The sequence below is a fragment of the Carassius carassius genome, chromosome 21 (assembly GCF_963082965.1).
Source record: "Carassius carassius chromosome 21, fCarCar2.1, whole genome shotgun sequence".
Lineage (NCBI taxonomy): Eukaryota > Metazoa > Chordata > Actinopteri > Cypriniformes > Cyprinidae > Carassius > Carassius carassius.
In genome coordinates this window covers 21,772,810-21,792,888 of record NC_081775.1, presented here as the reverse complement: position 1 = coordinate 21,792,888, position 20,079 = coordinate 21,772,810, and the positions used below count along the sequence as shown (strand labels likewise).

Below are 20,079 nucleotides of genomic sequence, written 5' to 3'. Positions count from 1 at the left end.
TCTGTTTTGGACATAAGAATAAAGGCTATGCGGTTACAAAACAGCGCATGTCACATTGGTTGGTGGAGGCAATATCTTTAGCCTATGAGGCGCGCGGGCTCGCTTCGCCCTTAGGAGTTAAAGCTCATTCCACGAGAGCAGTGGCTTCTTCTCAAGCTTTCTCAGTGGATCTTCTATGGATGGTATCTGTGCTGCTGCAGGTTGGTCCTCACCGAGCACTTTTATCAAGTCTTACAGTCTGGATGTGAGGATGGCTCCTGGCTCCCGGGTTCTCTCCGCTTGAGCAGATGCTTCCTTGGATCCCAGCTATCAGGTACGTCAGGCGTTATGGTATAGCGTTCCCATAGCAGGTGACGTCACCGCAGCATCGAAGTGACCTATGAAAGGGAACATCTCGGTTACGTATGTAACCATGGTTCCCTGAATAGGGAACGAGATGCTGCGGTCCTGGCCGTGCCGTACCTTGATAGCATTCTTCTTCTTCAGTCATGAAATCTGAGCGAAATGGCGCGCGGCACCCAGGTATACGATGCATACGCATGCGTAGGGCAGTGCCAAGCGCTATTTGGCCAATAGGATTGGCGGGATGGTATAGGGCTTCAGACATTCGTCACACCAAGGGGTGTTCCCATAGCAGGTGACGTCACCGCAGCATCTCGTTCCCTATTCAGGGAACCATGGTTACATGCGTAACTGAGATTAATTGTGTTTTTAGCTAATATAGTAGGCCACTGTTTTTCCCAGTATTGGATATTATAATCGAATTGTTACATTTTGGTTTTGTTATATTTTTCATTTCGTTTGATTATCATTCGAACATTGTGTTTATTTTGGGGTTATTTGATTTATTTGATTCTGTTATGTGAATTACTTTGTTTGTTTATGATTAACCTTATGTGATATTGTATATTTAATTTGTTTTGTTAATCTGGGGGCCTTGTATCTGGCGGAGCAGTATTATAGCTACCGGTGTGATGCAGTGATAACACTAGTGGTTGATTTGTTTGATGGTATATTACGTTGTGGCACAGGTTTTACTGTTGTATTAGAACGAGCTGAAACTGCCACGTCCAGCCTCAGGGCTTATATTCCAGCGTAGCCATTTCGGCCCCCGGTTCGTCCTCCTGTTTGGGGTTTTTCCCTGTTTGTTGTTTTGTTCTTGTTTGTTGTATAGATGTAGGGTTTATTTTCTCTTATGAATAAAAGGACCATGTACTACGCCAAGGGCTAGACATTTATTCATTTAATTGAATAGCCTGAGCGGGTTTACTGGCCTCTATTGGGTATCTAAGAGTGGGTGTATAAGCCCCTATTACACTGACTAATCAGGTAATGTGTAATGGAGTTCAGTGATCTCTGCTCTGTTGAATACCAGCCTACATGCTGAATAAGTGCTGAGTTGCACTTTTAGAGGAAATAATTATTCAGCCCCAGTTTTTCTGGGTGAAGTCGTTAACTGTTAATCTTTCTCCACCCTTGATTTCTCTATGTCGCAATCTTCAATCTGCCCGCAATTCCAGATTTTCCCAGTAATCTCTGCATTCTAATGAGAGGGCGTGATTTCGTGTTATGATGCAACACTGACGTTGAACGCTGCAATAAATTCATGTTATATGCTCGTTAAAGCGTATAACGTTGGCATAAAAAGAGAAAGGTTTACAAAGTTTATATGCACTTTAAATGTTTTGATGCACAAATAGTAGGCTATCTACTCAAAATAACTGCCACAAAACTGAAAGCTTTTGTTCAGAGAACGTAGGCGATTTATTATACTACTTAATTTATGTAATATTAAAAATAATCATATTCTATTCTAGGGCCATATACTGTATGTATCATAGGTAACATTAATATCCATAAAGGAATCAATTCGTGACTGTTGTCGACTGATTCAAAGAACCGACTCAAACGTGATTCATTTGACAAAGCATTGCTATGTAAAAAAACAAATTATATATATATATATATATATATATATATAAACAACAAACAGCTTCGCTATTTGCACATTTGCTAAAGTAGCTAAGTTTTATTAAGTAATTCTATTTTATTAAGTATACATATACACAATACATGTTTTAATATATAAATATAGTTTTTGGAAAGGGTTAAATTACAAATGTCATGGTTAAGTAGTGAGTTGCATCAGATTAATCACAACACTGCTGCTGCCCCGTTAAAATACCAGATCCGTGCCATAACAGACTTTTTCTTTCGCTTTCAGCAACAAAACAAAGCGCCTGACACATGAACCGCATACTGTTTTGCTCGTTATTGTTCGGAATGTACCAGAACTGGAATGGAGCGGAAACGGCACGTCAGTGGCTGGGCGGGGCTTTGACCTCATGTTCCTCGAGCCGAGATTACGTGCAGAACGAGATGAAAACACACGCGAGCGCGCGCGCTGTGATCCAGCATTGGAGCTTTCAAGCTGATTCAATGCGGGTAACTGTTGCATAAAGTTGTCTATCTTGGAATTCTAATATGCTATTTTATACCCAACTCTGTAACAGACAAATAAGGCAATGTGTAGAAATAACAATAAATCATAAAAGCAAAAAACCTTTGTGTATCATTAGACTAACAGTCCTAACAGTCCAACATTTGGAACTGAGATAATATTTCACCTATGCATACTTTAAATAATAATAATAAAAAAATACACAGAATTGCCCACTTGGAGCAAATATTTTTAATCTGAAAATGTATTTTTTACAATATCCAGTAAATAAAATGAGAAATGCTGTTGAAATAATATAAGGGTGCATCAAATCTCAATAATGTTTATGAGATTTTAAACAACGATGTATGTTTTTTTTTTTTTTTTTTTTTTTAAATAGTTAATAAACAGAGTTTATTACCCTTTAAGTAACAGAATTGTCCAGTGGACTGTCAATTCTGTTACCCTGTTGTCAGCATTTGTTACTCTGCCTTGGTAACAGAGTTTGACTGTAACAGAATTGACCATTTTATTTTTGCCAAAAACTTCACTTGCTAGCATAAATGTTAAGAGCACATGACAATAATGAAATCATGATTAAAATACCTATAAATAACCCAATTTCTGATCAGTAATACATTTTGTTTTCCTTTTGATATTGTGGTAACAGCGTTGACATTCTTCAAAATAACTCTTCTTATAAGAACTTTTTAGATTCAAATATTTTCTCAGAGAGAGCACACATACTTTTCATTGCTTCAGATCTTATCAGTTAGGGTAAGTGTCATTTCCTATATCTAGTTGTGGGAGATAATTCCACCAATTTAAAGGAAAAATATTGTACGGTAACAGAGTTGACACAAGATTTATGGACACACATTTTTATAAGAAAACAGTTACTTTTAAACAATTTATGGTTTGTATAATTAAGTAAATTAGTATTTAGGACTTTGAAAAATAAAATGAAATATTACAAAGATTACAATGAAAATTGATTACACAATGATATACATGATGGGAAAAAATGCACTAATTCGGACAACAAGAAATCATGATTTTGAGCTATTTAAGACACAAATTATTATATTGTTATTGACCTAACATTTTATAGTTCATAACAATAAATAACAAATTATTAAAATAATAAAAAATGGAGACAATGTACCTGCAATTATAGAATCACCCATGTATACATATCTGAGGACATTTAGTAGATCTAGATATGTCATACGGCCTATTTATAGGGTATCTGTAGGCTATTTAAATTTAATGAATTGGGATATGCTTTATCTAAAAAATAGTTCAGTGTGATCCTGTACTGTCTTTTACGTCACTGTTTTGTTATTTTGTAAACTCAGACTATTTTTCTATCTGTTCCACTAGTATTTTCAAATTTTGGGGTTTATTATTGTTTGGTGCCTGGAGGATTTCCAATTTCTAGGAGATTTCTAGGAGAAACTGAAAAAAATCACACTTGCGCAATTGGGGCCAAGGACACTGCTTAATCAAAAAAATATTTTAGGGCTGGACAAAGTTCTTCATTTAAGAGGAAAGAAATGCATGCTTTCCTCCACAGTTACGTTTTGCTACTAACCTTTTCAATTTCACTAGTTTCATGTATTAGTTTCTTTAATTAGCCAAACCTTGGCTAATTGCATGCCTTATTTCAGTGCACCCAAACTGAAATGCCATGTAATTCACACTCTCAGGTTAAACAGGTAGTGGATTTAATCACATTCAGGTGTATTCTGCTGTCAGTGTCTAATGTGTCTGATGACTGTGATTTCATAAGCTCTTCATGCTTGCCTGCCACTTGGATTTTGGTTCCAGGAAACGTTTAGGTGCTACAGCAAAAGTGTGAATAAATCTTCATCATGTTTGTAGCTGACTCCTTGGAAAACCTACACACCCTTGATGTAACAGAAGAGGACTACAGAGTGCCCAAAGAGATCAGTCCAAGCACACACACACACACACACACACTTATCTGTATTTCTCTCCCTCTCCAAAATCACACACACTCTGATTTTCACACTCCACTGTCATTATACAAATACCTCTCTTTCTCACTTTCCTCAATTTTTCTCCCCAACAAAAATGTCACACATGTTCTTGTACTGTACATTCAAATGCAGATTAGTTCTTTAACACAGAACAACCAGACATTACTCTTTCTAACACACCCAAAGAACCTCACCAAACAGATCCCACCCTCTTTGAGATGTATATGTGTGTGCTTCTGTTATTGACTCTTGTTATGCATTCCTGCCCAATGGAGAGTTAGAATACCATTTGGACCCTTTTACGAAGGCCCCACTCTATTAACCCAGAGTACCGTCTGCCCCTCCTCTATCACGTGGCTTGTTTTCAACATAACTTGGCATTTCATCATGTGCTGCTTTTCTCCGATGCCTCACTCTGAACTTTGCGTAATCTTTGGGGCTGTTTTCAAGGCTGAATATAGGCCATAACACACTGAGAGGCCAACCAGAGAGATAGACAGGAGGGAGGGGAAAGTCACAAGATGTCCCTCGGACCCAAATGGCTTTAAGTGCCGTTTGACTGATTTGACCACCTGAGAAAATAAAGCCTGAGCCACTGAAGAACATAATATATTACTATTGACATAACCTTCTGAGTTTAGGATAAGAAAGTTTCATTATGTTTCTGTGACAGTGTACGCTGTAAGGAATCTGAAATGATTTGGGTATCCAAGCTGCCATGTCTAGTGCTCAAATGGCAGTCATTTCACTAGGCTCATTCAAAGGATCGAAATCATCAAAGCTTTCATTAACACCAGCGTGAGGATATACTCCTGACCGACTATCGCCGACTCAGCATGTCTGTAAAACGTGCCTGTGTCATGATCGTGTGCATGCCTGTAAATTCTAACATTTCCATCCATCCTGTTAAGGGAAAGGAATGTTGAAGTTACAGTTCAGATGAGACAGTTGTGTTTTATAGAGTAACAAATGTTGTTTTCTAGTGGTGGATAATGCGCATTGTTACTAAATCTTCAAGAAAATATTGCTCTCCATGAAAGGGTCTCCCAAACTGTTGGTGGAAAACTAATAATTAAATCATAAAATGTTCATTTTTAATAAATAATTGTAATAAGCAATGTGTGTGTGTGTGTGTGTGTGTGTGTGTGTGTAAAGCCTATATATCTGCATGACGTGAACAAACAACATCGGAAAAACTGTGAACATGTGAGTGTGTTATGTTACTGAAATATTAACTTTAAATCTCAGGGAGTACTTTAAGTAAATATTTTAGGCAAAAAACACACACACACAGGTGAAGGTTCCAACTTCATACATCATTATGAAACTGTAAGTTTGTGTAATTTAAAAAATGAATAAGAAACGCATTGGCTTAATTTCCACGTTTGATTCAATATGTTCCTGTCTTTACTTTGTAATTATTTGTAAAGTTTAATAGCAATTTTTGAGTGTCAATTGTTTGAAGTGGATACTACACTAAAAAAAAAATCTAATCATTCATTTGAAGTGAACATTTCACGTCATCACTATTAGCTATTGCTTTGATATTTCCTTAATATAAAACCAGTTCTTACCAGCTGTTTAAATACTCACGCTTAGTCATTTGGGGGTTTTGACAGTTAATTTGTCAGTTGCAGAATATTGCATAAGGCAGAAAAAATGCTGGTTCTACTAGCTAGGCTACACAAGACGTACGGTCTGGATAATGGACATTTGAGTTATCGTAATACTTTTGAAAGTATTGTTATTACTGTACAAGTACCAGTTTAAAAGGCTTGTAAACTTTCAGAAATAAAATAAACAGAATAAACCGGAGCGCTGCAGCGCCTTTGTCCATCCAGGCTTTAATCACAACATTCGTCACCAGCACACGTGACTCATTCACTCACTCACTCACTCACACACATAACACACTCTCTCTCGGTCTCTCTCTCTCTCGGTCTCTCAGAGTTGGTGAGGAGTGTGGTAGGTGTGGTTTACAGAGACGATCGAGGGGGCTGGTCTAACTGAAAGGAGGTGGGTAGAAAGGGGCGTGAGATTATAAAACCGAGGTTCGCCGTATGTCTCCTTGTACCTTCCACACATTTAGTCCCTACCACCCACGGCCACCATCTGCTGCTCCCGAAGCAGAGGCTCATACAACGGCGTCAAGCCTGGAGCTTTAAAGACAGCAGCGGGGTAAGGACGTGCTTTACATTCAGCTGACAGATCGGGCTTGACAGACAAGCAGACTGAACAAAAACACCATGGTTTTGATTTTAAAGGATGCGGCGCAACGGTTGGATTTGATTAACTGTGGCAGATCTCTGGAAATGTCTAGATCTTAATTTTAGGTCAGTTCATTTAGTGCTGGCATATGTCTTTCGGAGGTTTGGGTTTCTTCACGCTGATTTAATAATGAATCATTCATTGTATTCATTCAGGTGTGGTGATTCGTTGAACATCACGAGTGCTTGTGATTAACTTGTTAGTCGCTTAGTTTAGTAGATAACGGACGGAAATAGCGAGCTTTTTCTACAGGAGTTCTTGGCACAAGTCTCCTGGCCCGGGGCTTGTAAATGCATGTCCCTGCTCGTGACATGACTTGCGTTTACTGCGCCTGTAACCTTAATTTATCTGTTTGAGGTGATGATTTAAAGGGCTAGCTAACCCAAAATTGAGAATTGTGACATTTTATCTTAAACTCCTGTCGTTACAAGCCTCTATAACTCTTATTTTTGTGGATGCACAATGGGTACAATGGGGACAGTCTTTGTATTCATTTACAATGAATGGTGACTGAAAATGTAACGTTAAAGCCTATAAAAATAACTTATATCGGCATTACAGTAGTCCACACGACTCATATTTTTATTCCAGTTTTTTTGGAGCCACACAATACTTATTGTGTAAAAACCGGACTGAAATAGATGCGTGTGGATGAGAAATAGACGTATGAATCATTTGAATCGATTCTGTTGATCCTGTTTTTAACACCGCTCTGTGCTGCGCTAAATGATTCGTTCATAAATCGGACTGATCCGGTTCTCGAGTTCAACTCGTCGACTTAATGATTCTATTGTAGATGTTTGCTCACTGGAGGTGTACAACTTATTTTTGGTCTATGCTCGCACAAAGCTAAAGCAAAGCACATCTGTAATATATGCATGAGTCGTTTTGACTACTTTTATGGTGATTCTACAGCTTTATAATGATCATTCATACTGACATAATGGTAATAATAAACAAATTATCACTTTGTATGAATTTGGTTATTAGAAACTAATTTTAAGAATTGGGTGTTAGTGCTTATTGTGTAATTAAATACATGGCCAGATTTACTATGAAACTAAACTATTCCTCCCCCCACCCCACAGGTACCCCGTTTAAAGCACCACGGTTCCTTCGACATTGGATTAGCTGAGTGAACTTTATCACTAAAGCTAAGACCACCGTTGTTGCCGCCATCCACCAGTCCCACAAATCAGAACAAAATGGTGCAAAACAAGATCACCGAAGTAACCGGATTCCATCGCTCTTTTAAGGTGAGAGTGTGTTTTCACTTGTTTCGACTGCTGTCACATGAATGAACATTTAATTGTTTTGGCATAAGGCGACGGATCACTTCCAATAATAGGCACAAATGTTTTCATTTATTTATAAGTTGGATGAGTTTATAAGAGATCAGGCTTATTCTGTTGCATAGGGTATCAGAGGTCTTAGGACATTGATTAAATGTTAAACCGAATGCCAAAAGTCTCTTAGTTGTTCATTAGAAGGCTAGTTATAAGAATAAGCAGGACATTTAACAAAGTTGCAACAGTTGAAGTCTTGAATAATATATACACATTTTAATTTCCAGGGCCAAAATCCCTTTGAATCAGAGGAATTTTCCAAAGCAGGATCCCATCTCCTTGAATCTGCCTTCAATTTTGATTGTTCCGCCCGACTTGGTAAGTTGTTGTTTTTATCTAACTGTTGTAGAAAAAACAATTTCTGCCTGTGATTCGTGGCCTTAGACCAATGTTTACATATTTCACCTTTAAAGATAAGGGATGAATACTATCTGCTTATTTTTTCAGCTGTTCTCTGTGGGTGTTCAGTTTTCTTTAATTGGATTTTTTTTTTATCTTTCTGTTGTGACACACAGACATGCCATCCAGCCAGCCCATCGACATCCCAGATGCCAAAAAGAGAAACAAGAAGAAAAAGAGATGCAGGGCAACAGACAGCTTCTCAGGGCGATTTGAGGGTAAGTGCATATCCGATGGGGCAACATCTATTTTTGCTCGGCTAAGGTGTTAAAATTTCACTGGGGAATTAATCAAGTATACTTTTACAGTTTGACCGGTACGAAGAATAGGTTCAGTAGTGTAATAACACTTTTGTTTTGATTTCAGATGTATATAAACTGCAAGATGAGGTGCTGGGTGAAGGGGCCTATGCCAGAGTCCAGACCTGCATCAACCAAATCACCCACAAAGAATATGCTGTGAAGGTAAGATGCTTTGCAGATTACATGTGTTGAGTTTGAACTAACCTGAGCTGCGACAATGCAGTGTAACCTAAAATAGCAGTTGCATTCTGTAAACAGATTTTGGATGTGAGGTGTCCCGACAGATTTGGCATTCAAGAGCTATTGTTAGAAGGTACTTTCCCTTTGAAGCAGTCTCTTGGAAATGGAATCAAATGGGTTACAGGAATGACATTTCCATCTTTGGCGAGCAGACGTGACTAGTTGTTTTGTGCTGACTGGCACTGTTGCATGTGATTGCTGAGGGCATGCTAGATTCCTGCAAGCTGTGGATAGTGAGGTCACACTCAGGCCATGCTTATCAGATGCACACTTGGGTTTGAAAATCTTGATATTACCACATTCATCATGTAACAGGTTTTTAAAAATCTGTGAATAGTATTTACTATTTGCACTTGCCTGTGTAGCCATTTTCTGTTAACCGAGTGATGATGTTGTTCACACACGGATATTTGATCACATGGTCCCTCTGTTGTGCTACTGTAGTTGTACAAGTTACAGAGCAGTAATACTTTATTGTTTTTGGTAGACCGGTGCAAAGGCCACCCAATTAGAGACTGGAATGGTCACATGCTCTTACCGTTCAGAAGTCTAATTAGCTGCTAGATTGTACCGCGGCAGAGACATAATGTACTGGCAAGTCTGCCAAAACTTAAACCTCAAGAGAAGTGGGGGTTAGGGTGGAGTTACATCCTTGAAGTGTTTATCTACTTTTTTTTTTGTTTTGTTTTTTGTCTGTCTCGCACATTGTGGGAAGTCGTGGCCTAATGGTTAGAGAGTCGGACTCCCAATCGAAAGGTTGTGAGTTCGAGTCCCGGGCCGGCAGGAATTGTGGGTGGGGGGAGTGCATGTACAGTTCTCTCTCCACCCTCAATACCACGACTTAGGTGCCCTTGAGCAAGGCATCGAACCCCCAACTGCTCCCCGGGCGCCGCAGCATAAATGGCTGCCCACTGCTCTGGGTGTGTGCTCACAGTGTGTGTGTGTGTGTTCACTGCTCTGTGTGTGTGCATTTCGGATGGGTTAAATGCAGAGCACAAATTCTGAGTATGGGTCACCATACTTGGCTGAATGTCACTTCACTAACTTGCAGTATCTAGAACAAAAGCATATTAGGAAATCTGTTTTGTTTTTACTTAATGATTTGAGGAAGCTCAAGTGTTGTGAGTTTTTGCATGTTTTGTTTTTCTTACAGTATAACTTAATAAAAACTTTTTGTTAATTTCAATTTTTTTTTTGATAACTTTAAAAATCATCTTTCTTTTTTTATTTACATTTTTGTATTTAACAGATGTTTTTTCCAGAGAAATAATATAGCATATTTTATTTCAATATAAGGCGGTTGTATAGGCCAGCCACACAAAGACCATACAATGATTTAGGGATGTGTTTCAATCCCTGAGGGGGGCGGATCATTACAAACATTAGGTCAGTTTATGCTGGGATGGGTTTCAGACAACTCTCACCAGATGTCCTGCCAACCCCCTCCTCGTCTCTGGTGTAGTTTGTGTCGGGGGGGGAGAGATGTGTGGCGTCCCGGTCTGAACAAAAGGAAAGGCTGAATGAAAACAACCCCAGTAGCTGCCTCAGCTGGGTAGTGTTTACAAGCTAGGTTTGATTTACAGACAGCGGTCAGACTCTATACGGCCCCTTCTAAAGCTAACATGGAGATTTATGGGCGCTCGCACTTGCATCGTATAACATACAATGTATTTGCCAACTTATTCTTTTCTGTGCAGCAAATAACATGTTTAGACTTGAGCAACTAGGGGAAATCTGTCACCACATCCCTCAGGTTTCCTCAAGTATTTATAATACCCTTTTTTTGTGTGTGGCTTTTGAGTGGATTGATTGCTGACTCAGCCGTGTGGCAGTAGCGCAGGGGTTTTTGGGAATGTGCTCGCCCGCAGGCCTCATTCTGAACCCTGATATGCATTGTGTGCTCGTCTACACGCTCTCAATAGTACTGCTAATCCAGGGAGCTGGAAGAGCCGCACAGAGTCAGGAAAACACAGGGGCCTCGCATGGGGGAGGATGTGATTCAATGTCAACAGTAACTTTTGCATTTGGTTGTTGTACTCTGGGATTAAGATCATTGTCACTTTTTAAAAGCTTCTTAATGCAGTTTTTTGGGGGGATATTTCATCCAAGAATAATTTTTTTTTTTTACTCACCTTCATGTTGTTCTAAACTTGACATTCATTCATCTGTAGAAAAAAAATGTAATTTTTTTTTTCCATACACTGAAAGTGGTGAAATCAACATTAAACATTTTAATCAAATTATATGTTTGCATTTCATACATGAAACACACTTGATAGTTACTTTAAAGTGTTTTAATTTGTAATCAGATTGTCTCTTAGATTAAGGGGTGGTTGCCACTTTAGGATGTTGTTTCTTATTTGGCTTTGATCCTAACCTGCCTTTTTTTTTCACCTCGTAGATCATTGAGAAAAGGCCAGGACACAGCAGGAGTCGTGTTTTCAGAGAGGTGGAAATGCTGTACCAATGTCAGGGGCACAGGTAACCTGTTCTTTATTCTTTTCACAGGCAATGAAAAATGCATTCCAATGGCAATGTGGTTTTAACTCAAATTGTTGTCTCTTGTCCATCCAACAGAAATATTCTGGAGCTAGTGGAGTTCTTTGAGGAGGAGGACAAGTTTTACCTTGTGTTTGAGAAGCTGAGAGGAGGTACGACTGTTTTCTGTAGTGTTATGTTACTCTCGAGAAACACTACCCAGTCTCCTCTGGGCCCAAAGACCAGCCATGAGTAATTAAATTGAGACCCCCTCCATTGGAATGTGAAAATCACGAGCTCCGGTGTGAATGTGTAACAATGTGTGTTTTTTTTGATCATAAGGCTCTGTCTTGGCCCACATTCACAAGAGGAGATACTTCAGTGAGCAGGAAGCCAGCATTGTGGTGCAGGACATTGCGAGTGCACTAGACTTCCTTCACAATAAAGGTACGAGAACACAGACTGGGAGGAGTGCTTTAGGCCAGTAAAAGGGAGATAAGAAGATGGTGTTACACATGGGGGATGGCTTTCTCTGGAGAAAGTTGGGGAAGGGGAGGTTATGGGGGGGGTTTTGGAAACTGTATCAAGTTGATCATGTTTCATCGACTAGTTTGAGGGATGCGCACTGGATTTCTAGGTGAAGTTGTGGGCTGACGTTTTATTCCTGTCAGTACTGTTGGGTGAAGGGATGCTAAACTAATTTTAGAAGCACTTAGCAACAAGCTGTTTTGGAAACATTTGCCTATCTTTGCCCCGGTCGACAATCCTCACTTAGCCTGAATACCACACTACTAACGCATGACTTGTGTTTGCCCTTTTGTAGGAATGGCCCACAGAGACCTGAAGCCTGAAAACATCTTGTGTGAACGCGAGGAAAGGGTGAGTCTTTTACGACAGCATGTTTGCCTAGTCAGAGGCTCAGACTATACTTTGCATTTGTGGTCAAATTTAATTGGATAATTTGTGGTTTCCAAGCAGACTGTAAACACTCGATCATGCTCAGCAGTTGTGGATGGAGTCATTTCTGAGCAAAGGTTTTTCATCTGATTTCCTGTTGATGTTTTTCTTGCAGATTTCGCCTGTGAAGATATGCGATTTTGATCTTGGCAGTGGAATTAAACTTAACAGTGACAGTTCACCCATCTCCACTCCAGAACTTCTCACTCCAGTAAGTGTCTTTGTGACCCTAAACAAAGTATTGCATTTGACTGAGAAACGTACGTAAGCTGTTAACGGCCGCCACCCTGTTGTTTTGAAGTCTGTGGATAAGATATACACATTGTCAATGTTGTTTCTTATCAGGAGGACCTGCTTTAATGTGATTGGTCGATGTTGAGTGGTGTCAGTAGTGTAGCTCATTCTGATTGGCTGATTTAATCATTCTAAAGACCGTGATAAAGGAATTGTTTTATGACCCCAATTTAAAGAAGCCAAAATCTGTTTTGAGATAGTGGAGAAGCAGTATTGAGTTTTTGAACTTGTTGTTAATTTGTGGCATACAGTCTTAAACACTAAAACCAATTTTGTTTCTTTCAAAATATTTAAAAGCTCCTGAGATTGTGTGTGTGTGTAAACAAAGATCTGTCTTCAGCTTCGTGGCTTTGAATAAATGGGGCAAGACAGGCTAGAGCAGGTGATATGGCAGTGTGGACAGTGAGAAATCCTTAGCATGGGGCTTTCAGGGTAACCCGAGTTGGATCCAACAGCTTGTTGAAAAGACTATTTGTGGACTGAATGGTTAAAGGGTGAAAGGGTTCCGGTGTATCTATTCAGTAAACAATGTGGAGTTTGTCTTTATGCCCTGTCCTTACTGATGGGCAAACAGTCTCTTGTGATTCTACAATAGCGGAGAGGGTTTGATTTAATGCATTGGATGTATTTAAAGGTATATCACATTTAGTCATTTACTCAGACCTGTAGGACTTTCTTCTGCAAAAGACAAAATCTGTCCATGTTCATTGTGTCCATAATGTAAGTCAGTGAGATCCAGTGATGTTAAAACTGTAACATTTTAACGTTAATGTTAAAACCGTTAAATCATTATTCAAAATACCATATTTTGTGTAAATGTAAAGCAGTCAAACAGGTTTTGAACAACATGAATTTTAAAAATATTTTTTGAGGGGGTCAACTATACCTTTAAAAAATCATTTCTAGTTGCTCACACAGCTTTAGTCCTTAAATCTTCTAGATACAGATTTGTTAGAATGTTTTGTTCTTGGCTACTTTTTTTTTTTTTTTTCTCAAGAAGCATGCACTCATTCGGAGTTCCAGAAATGCAGCTCCCTTTGTCAGGAAAAGATTGAATGTTGATCTTAAAGTTCTGTGTGCTTTTTAAACTTTGAGCCAGTGTTTATATAGTTTCAATTTCTCAATTCCTTGTGTACTTATGGAAAGCAAGTAGAGGACAAGAATTCAACCCAAACAAACATTTTGGCTCCTATTTCCTGTTGTACCTTCTCCCTTAAGCACTGTTTAGACTCTATTTCTCATTTGTTTTTGTCTCTGTAGATTTCCTCAAGCCTGTCTGGGCATTAGTCTTTCAGTCTGTGTTACCACCCCACACCTAGCAACTGTTCTGTGATTGGTTTGGTGAGAGGGAGGATGAAAGAGGGAGGAGCATCTAGTGCACTCTGGTCATGCACTCAACATGTTTTTCTTGGGCAGGATCCCAACGATCTTATCAGGGTTTTTCACCGCTAGCTTGAGGTTAACTCTTGTTTATCATTAGATTTCTTTGCTGCTTACTATGAGTTACACTTTTTTTTAATTCCTTTCGCTTTACACTTACCGTAGGCTTTTGTGGGTGCATGTAATGTGCTCGTACTATAAATGCTTCAAGAAAATCATGATTTCTGAGAAGTGCATGTACTTCCTGCACCAGGTAGAAATTTGCTTTCTTTTAACAGTTTTGGACTGTGTGTACTTCTATGCTGTGTGCTAACCTATAACCACAGGGGAAATTCATACATGTATAGGTGACAGCTGATGCATGCCTTACTGCCAACCACAAAAACACATGACAACAAACAGACTGCGCGACTGCTCAAGCCAGTTTGTCCTTCCTTGGAAAGTCCCATATATAATCTGCACGTGTTAGATGCTAGTGTCAGCAAATGACTGATGCAATGCTATGCTAGTCTTACAGCTGAAGTTTGTCTCGAAAGTGAAATTCTGCTGCGCAGCTATCATTTAAAACCCCCTTCCCTCCCTCTTATCTCAAAGACAGAGATAGGCTCACAAGCGAGCCAGAGGGAATATACTTAGATTTTATAACACATGGTAACTGCTGCTAAACATAAGCCCTTATTACAGGTCGCTGCGTTTCACTGGTTTCTAGAAATTGGATACAGTTGGGTACGCAACTGACCAGTTACATGCTGTATGTAGCTCTGGATTGGTGAACTTTCTTTCTGAAAGTCTTTTGTTCAGGAGTGGGGGTGGTTATGAAGTGTTCACTTGAATGTGAGGGTGTTGAGAAGCGGTGAGCAAAAACAGCCATGTCGATGGGGGTTGGGTGCAACAGTGGAAGCTTTTGTCTGCACTCGGATTCCTGCACTGCGAAATAGCATTACATAAGTGCAGGGAGGCGGAGCAACAACGGCAGCTGGGTTGAGGATAACAAAAGAGACTAGCAGAGCAGACAGACCGACCGACAACTTCCTATAACCTCAGAGACACAAAACAAAACAGGACCATGATGCACTTTAACACTTGTGGAAAAACAAACAGACGGGGGTTGGTCATACCCGTCATTGGAGTTTCAGCATTGTTTTATGCCCACTTTTGAACTTCAACCTCGTATGATAACATATTTATGAGTGTACATTATTGTAAGTTGTTATATGGGCAGATCATGTAGTGTTCAGATTTTGACCTTGATGCATTAGAACTGAAGTGTATGAATTCAGGGAAGTTTTGGGATTTGTGATCGCATGGAAAAAACACTAAAGCAAGTTATAATTATAGGGGGCTTAATGCAGCAAGATGGCCCAGCCCATTGATAAAAACTAAAAGAAACCCAGATCCTTCCACAAGGGTCTTTGTCCTGCTGAACTACTGAAATGTTACTTCAGAGAGGTTCTATCCTTGTACATCAATGATGTGTGGGTCTGTCAGCTGATGTTGCTGCAAACTCTGTGTGTGTTACTGTTATGCAATAAAGCATGGTATGTGGGTTTTTTGGGACGCCCAATCCTTTTTTTTTTTTTTTTTTCTGTCCCAATGCGTGACCTAGTTCTAGGCGGAGGCGGTCGGAGCCCGAACCAGCAAAGCAGTCTGTGCTTGCATGACTCACTACCCCACCTCCATCTGTGACATAACAATCGTTATGTGGTTACTTTATTTATAAGTGGCTGTATGCCACCGTCGCATTTTCCGTCTGGACTGCAGCACAAATGCTCTTCATGAGCAAGAACCAGGGCCGAAGACTTAAGCATTCAGTTAGTTAATCTGTCATTAACCCCCCACTCCAGCTTGGCGAAGTCTGCTGTTTACCATGTGATTCTCACGCTGTTGGTCTCCGACCTGCTTAGGGGTCCCACAGAGCACATGACATTTGTCAGCTGAATGCAAGAACATGAATTAGAACATCTAAAGTGAGGGGGGAAGAACTATAGAAATTTAAATGCATCTGTACATAACCAACAGACTTTTTATTGTTTTTTTGCACAGCCAATGTGACTGGCAGATCAGTGACTGAAACGACCCAGGTGCCAGTTGATTACTTTCTTCTCACCCCCTCTTCCTCTCTTTCTTCCTCTCTCTCCTTAGTGTGGATCTGCTGAATATATGGCGCCAGAAGTTGTGGAAGCCTTCAATGAGGAGGCCACCATCTATGATAAGCGCTGTGATCTGTGGAGCCTGGGTGTCATCCTTTACATCATGCTTAGTGGTTACCCTCCCTTCGTGGGCCGCTGTGGGAGCGACTGTGGATGGGAGAACGGAGAACCTTGTCAAGCGTGTCAGGTACATCACACACCCTGTTGCACTGTTGTAAACCTACGTCAAAAGTATCATATTCATGTGCTGCTCATTGAAGAAAACTCATCTCTTATTTCTTTGATTTTTCTCCTTAGAACACCTTGTTTGAAAGCATCCAGGAGGGCAAGTATGAGTTTCCAGAGAAAGAGTGGGCTCATATTTCCTCCAGTGCCAAAGACCTCATTTCCAAACTGCTTGTGCGGGATGCCAAGAAACGTCTCAGTGCTGCTCAGGTTCTCCAGCACCCCTGGGTACAAGGGGTAAGGAACTGAATGTTTCAACTAAACTTCTAAGTGTAATTTTAGTAACTTTTAAACCGCATCATTACGATTTTATTTTAAACTGTCGTCTTTCTTTCTCCAGGGTGCCTTTGACTGTCTCCCTTCCTCTATCCTGCTGCAAAGGTAAGCTGAGTTTGTTCCAGCTTTTCTGCTAGTATCTGTAGCTTGAAGCTTCCTCATCAAGCTAACCTTGTCCTTTCCTTCGACGCTCACAGGAATAGCAGCACTAAGGACCTGACGTTCTTTGCGGGCAAGGCTGTTGCCATGAATCGGCAATTAGCAGAGCAAGATGACCTAGAAGAACAGCAGCTGCAGGACTCCCCTCAGGTCGTTACAGCCGGTGCCACGTCCATGCGCCTCTCCCCTCCCTCCAACTCCAAACTGGCCAAGCGCAGACAGAGGAGTAGCCTGCTGAAAGGAGCGCCTGTGTCTGCCGCTGAGCTCAGGCAGCTCCTGGCACCGCTGGTAATTGTGGGAGACTGTGCTTGATCGGTTGAGCTGGGCTCCCTGTGAACAATTTTCCAATTTCAAATGGACAAAGTATCTGCTACCTTTTGTGCAAATCTCTCTCTGTTTCTTTTGCCCACTTGAATGTGACCCAGTCCTTTCCTACACAGTGGTTCAGTTTGTGCCTGTTGCAAATCCAGTTTGCTTCTTTAGGCACTGGAGCAAAAGGTCCTACAGCACTTTGATCAGCTCTCGACAGCATGGGAATTACCTTGAGAGCTCAAGGCGAATGAACTGGACACTGTTCAGGACAGAGAATGGGTTACACAAGCCATTTGGAAATTTGTCTAAAGGTAGAGCGTAAAATACCAGCTCAGACACCAAAGGTCCAATACCTTCCACCCCACTTCCTGAACCTCTTTTTGTGCTGCTTCCACATTACAACTGTATTCACTGTGAATTTTCTCTGTGAGAGATACAACTGCGTTTTAGTTTTCTTTCAGGAATGTTCTTCCTCTATGTGTGTATGTGCATATAACCCCCTCCCCTTCAGCAGATACTGAAGATATTGGTATGTGCTTATGCAACCCTGATGAAGGCCCTATTATGACTTGCATTACTTTAGCAGAGATCTTGTATAAGTGGAGCGAAGCTCTGATAATAGTGCCTCACCTAACTTAATACATCACTGTCCTTCCCCCACAGCCTTGTAATTGCGTCAAGAAATCCCCATGACCATTAAGAATAGTTTGTGTCTTCTCTGTTACTCAAGCACTTCCGGAGTGTTTCCTTATAGGTAGACTATCCCAGCAGTCTGCTTTCGGGACATTGGTTCCCCTAGTTGAGGAACCGGTAAATGCATTTGATTTAAGGTGAATATGAGGTTTTCGCAAGACTGCAATTGGAATTGCAGCATCAGATGCTTCCAAACTGATGTCTAGGAAACTGTAACTGTTTTCCTGTAAATTTCACCCAAATCTTACCAATAACCGATAAGAGTGACCTATAAACATTTCAGAGCACAACTGGGATTGAGTGCATGCTGGGAAGTGACCAGATGGTTGCACAAGCACACGTCTGCCAATGTGACTATATGAATGACGATGGTCGGTATCAGAGTACTATCCCAATTTAAGGGGGGTTGATTATGGTACAGAAATATCGAACTATCAGATTGTGGATGCCACCAAAAAGGAAACTATATAAATATTAAGAGGGGAGGAAGAAATTATTTTCAAGTAACATAAAACAAAAAATAAATAAATATATTTAAAAAAATCTAAAAAGCATTTCAGCAAAAGTATAAAAAAAATAAAAAAAACTATTTTTACAAAAAAAAAAAAGTCTTCCGAGAAAATGTAGCCGTATGAGTGAAATGGTCTAAGAAAGTTTACTTATGTATGTGTGTGTGTGTGTGTGTGTATATATATATATATATATATATATATATATATAATTTTTTTTTTCCTTTTTTTTTTTAATATATATATATATATATATATACATACATACATACATACACACACACACACGTTAATAGTTGACTCCAATACAAGAGTTTTCCACACTGATGTTTCAAACTTAGTTGAGCTTTGTTTAACTTTTTATTGAAAGAATATTATTTTCTATGCTGTTCAGATGGAACGTTTTCCTTTTTTTTTTAATTAGTTTTGTTACATTATTAATGTGGATTTTAATGCTGTAAAGAACGAGAAGAGTGTATTTGAATGTTACTGGAGTTAGGGGGAGAAAGGAAGGATTAAAACGAAGGAAGGAAAAAAGACAGGGAGTCATTATAATCTGTACAGACCTGATGTTTTACTGTTTTTGTTCTTGCATTGGAAATGTCTTCAGGGTTGTTTAAACTCCCCTTTTCTCTCAAAAACCATTGGTGGCTTGATCGTTTTTAGTAAGACCGAACAATTTTTGCCAAAGTGCGCTCGTTTCTGAAATCGAATGCACTGCGGTGTCTGGTAGTGCTGATGGTGAATCAGCTTTAGCCTTTCACATGCCAATCGGAGCTAAGCACAGACCATCATTCCCTCTCCGAGGTGCAGAAAGCATTTTTTAGACGTCTGGATTCAGATTAAGTCTTCTATAAATTCTGCAGGCATTAGTGTCACAAATGGGAGTTCAAATCACCCAAGCATATGATCCTGTTGAATGTTTTCAGAGTGTCCATTCTGTTGCTCTGAGATGCTTTGAGAAACCTAATGGCAGTCCTTGGTTTTGAAGGGCCCATTATGCTGATTATTATGACACTGATTGTAACATTTATTGATTTTTGTCTTTCTTTCTTTAAGAATCTTTTTACAGATGCATCTTTGTGGGGTTTTTATGTCTTATAGTAAGACTTGAATTGTGTGTGCAGCAGTTTCCTCCTGTTTCGTTCAGGAAACTTCTTTTGCTACGATGTACAAATGGCAAACAAACATTTTCATAAGCTGAGATTTAAAGCAATCTTTGGCTTGGAAAGTACCATTTTCGTTCAGTATTTTATCCTTTTCCTTGGCTTTGGTATATTGCAGATATCCCAAGTGTTCGTGTTTTCGGAAGAGTCTGTGGCGCTTGGCTGGTCTTCTAAAGCCTGTGTGCCTCTGACAACAGATTCACCACTCTTTTACCCATAATATAGTTATGGGTTGCCTTGAATTAACAGATCTGACTTGGATTCTCAAAAAAAAAAAAAAAAAAAAAAAAAAAAAAGGGGGGGGTTGGGGGGGATTTTGGGGATGTAAAAAGTTCTCATTCGATGTTCCTGTTTCACGCAGCCTAATATTAGCCATTTCAAACAAGTACCGGTATCTTAATATGAAGTTCCTTTTGTTTGACTTTTTCCCCAACCCAAAGATTACTGGGATAAAAGTATTCAGGTGCACAATTGTTTTTGTT

The 20,079-nt window shown here is 39.8% G+C and overlaps 1 protein-coding gene across 1 annotated transcript; it reads left to right on the top strand.

The window, feature by feature from the left end:
- Window positions 1–6,463: 6,463 nt before the first annotated feature.
- Window positions 6,464–18,465, top strand: mknk2b (MAPK interacting serine/threonine kinase 2b). Its single transcript, XM_059503804.1, has 14 exons — window positions 6,464–6,621; window positions 7,800–7,967; window positions 8,285–8,375; window positions 8,573–8,674; window positions 8,823–8,920; window positions 11,400–11,479; window positions 11,576–11,649; window positions 11,819–11,923; window positions 12,300–12,355; window positions 12,549–12,644; window positions 16,250–16,444; window positions 16,555–16,719; window positions 16,823–16,863; window positions 16,956–18,465. The coding sequence occupies exons 2-14, from the start codon at window positions 7,917–7,919 to the stop codon at window positions 17,227–17,229; spliced, it is 1,428 nt and encodes a 475-aa protein (XP_059359787.1). The 5' UTR covers window positions 6,464–6,621; window positions 7,800–7,916; the 3' UTR covers window positions 17,230–18,465.
- Window positions 18,466–20,079: the final 1,614 nt, after the last annotated feature.